The 2,570-nt window shown below is 34.2% G+C and overlaps 1 protein-coding gene across 1 annotated transcript; it reads left to right on the forward strand.

The window, feature by feature from the left end:
- Nucleotides 1–1,381: 1,381 nt before the first annotated feature.
- LOC149156106 (alcohol acyltransferase 9-like) lies at nucleotides 1,382–1,918 on the forward strand. Its single transcript, XM_089444637.1, has one exon. The coding sequence runs from the start codon at nucleotides 1,382–1,384 to the stop codon at nucleotides 1,916–1,918; it is 537 nt and encodes a 178-aa protein (XP_089300763.1).
- Nucleotides 1,919–2,570: the final 652 nt, after the last annotated feature.

A 2,570-nucleotide genomic window follows, 5' to 3' on the forward strand; every position in this document is an offset into this window, starting at 1 on the left:
ATGGAGATGATATTATGAGGTTGTGCAATGTTATGGCAATGACAACGAGTCTACTCGCCATGGCTGTGTGAATGACAATAGCCTATGAGAATTTGATTCAGGGTTTGAAACTTACCTTGTATTTTCAGTAGTATTCATGACATTTTTGGGCTTTGAAAATCCCCATTAGTTTCCTTCTTGCAAGACAAGCTCCAAATACAACCTGATAGAAAAAAAAATCCATCTTTTTTCTGCACCTATGAGGCTGAAGTTGAAGAAATCTGTATGTTGATTGAAGCCGAAGTGGTTGCCCTCTTGACCTCACTGACTGGTCCACTACAAAGGTCTTTGGAGCCTAAACTAAAGGTCTTTAGAGCCTAAACTAAATTTTAAATAGCAGCTACTCAACAACTGGAAGTTTGAACTCTGGACTCTATAGCTTGCGGTTTGAACTATATGAACTAGGTGTTTAACTTGTTACTAATTAGAAACATATAGTCTTATTGCTTTATTTGCCCATTAGGCACTAATCATGATTATTGAGGTTGTGTGTGAGGAACTTAGTAATGATGAGGAGTACACTAAAGAAGTTTTTATTTCTATTTTTAAATTGTTTTGTCTTTGCCAGTTTAAGTTATCTAGTTTTCAATTATGTCATCGTTAAGAAATGATGCAAAGCAATGGGCTACACACCCAACCGTATGCATTTCCTCTTCCTTAGAATTTTCAGTTAGTGATTTATTTTGTAAAAAGTAATACAATAGTATGATTTTTGGCATATTTGTTTGTAAACTTTGGAAACAAGCTAGAAATATAAATTATGAAGAAAAATTTAGACTATTAGCATGTTGTCCATGCAGGGCTGGAAGGAATAAATTTGGGATACTAGAGAAACACAAGGAATATGTACTTAGGGCAGGGGATTATTACAAGAAGCAGGAAAACATCTAGGGTATGCCATGCAAAATTTATTTATATATTATTTTTTAGATAAATTATTTTTGGGTTGAAATTGTCTCTCATAACGTTTGCAAACAGGAAAACCTGCATCTAATCACCCATAATCTTCCTTTTGTGAAATGGAATGGATCCACAGTGGCATCTCTTATTTATGATATAGTTGTCTATGTAATTTATATATATCGGCGTGCATTTTCTTATGCATGTTCATATGTTACATTTGTTTATATGTTTTTCTTCATTGTCTTTCCGTCTGATGGTTTAGATTGTTATTGATAATGTAGAGGCTGCGAGACAAAGGAACATGTAGAAACGCCGATGAATTTTATTTTAAGATGATCAAATTAAGAACGAATATGGAAAACCTGAAATATTGGCAGAAGAATCTTCTCTTCATTTCATAACAACATTTGAAGCTGTGGGGGCCAATATATGGAGATGTATGACTAGGGCCCTTGGTTTTTCTGGGTCCTCAAGGTATGTCAAATTTAATTTTCTTGTGGACATACGTGTCAGGATCGATCCCCAGCTGCCATATTCGTATTATGGAAATGCTTTCACAGATGCATGTGCAACTTCAAGAGCTAGGGATCTTGTGGAATACCCACTTTGTTACACTACAAGGTTGATAAGGGACGCCAAGAACTCAATCACTGATAAGTTTGTGAGATCTTCCATTGATTATTTGGAAGTGAATAAGCCTTCGAGATCAGAGAATGAAGGAGTTGACGTGCTCAATGCTTCGTCGTGGTGTCACTTTCCTCTAAACGATGTAGATTTTGGATGGGGAAAGCCATTCCATGTTGGTCCAGTCAGAGTAGAAGACATACGGGAAATTATTTTCCTGTCTTCTCACCCATTTCATGATGATGGTGTTAATGGAGGAGGGTTGGTTCTGCTTCTTTTGCTCCCCATGTCTGTAATGCCAAAATTTGCAGAGTTGATCATCCATGAAAGTGATGCCTCCAACTCAACGTGAAGAGAGACTCTGGAATGTTACCTCCAATGGATAGTTGCATAACATGGTTAGCTCTAGGTTCAAGATATTCTATGCTACTTATTTCTATATTTTCTTGGAAATGCATGGGATTTGACATATTTTTTTTTATAGGTTTAACGATAAGATAACAGGCGAGCTTAACGACTCCATAGCAATTGTTCTCCCAAATTGTGCCTTTGATCATCTTGTTTTTCCATGCAAATTTATAAGCTCTAGAACATAAACACAACTGATGTAAAAATATGAAACTCATCACTTTAATAAAATAAACAAGAATTCTATAAAAACTTAGTAAAATCACATTATACAAAAATATTATAAAATCTCAAAAGCACATTAAAAGTGATGTTTCATTTTAGAGATTGAATCTGACAGTGACGTTTAATTTTAGAGATTGGTTTAATTTTAGAGATTGTATCTTAAGGATGTTATTTGGATTGGGTCTTGGTTATAATTCTCATAATAAAGAGTTAAATACTTTTTTAAAGAAATGATTTCAAATGAATGGGAAAAAATAGTGCTACCAACCAAAAACAGAGATGGTATTATCATTAAAAATTATGTTTATATTACAGAGTAGATTGATTTGTTTTTAGCCATTTTTATATTGAGATTTTAATAAGTTTGCAAA

This window comes from Pinus tabuliformis, chromosome 9 (genome assembly GCF_031772625.1).
Source record: "Pinus tabuliformis cultivar Carrire ecotype Pingquan chromosome 9, CPIR1, whole genome shotgun sequence".
Lineage (NCBI taxonomy): Eukaryota > Viridiplantae > Streptophyta > Pinopsida > Pinales > Pinaceae > Pinus > Pinus tabuliformis.

Excerpts from the sequence above, each read along its gene's own strand:
- LOC149156106 (XM_089444637.1), top strand. The coding sequence starts at position 1,382 with ATGACTAGGGCCCTTGGTTTTTCTGGGTCCTCAAGGTATGTCAAATTT.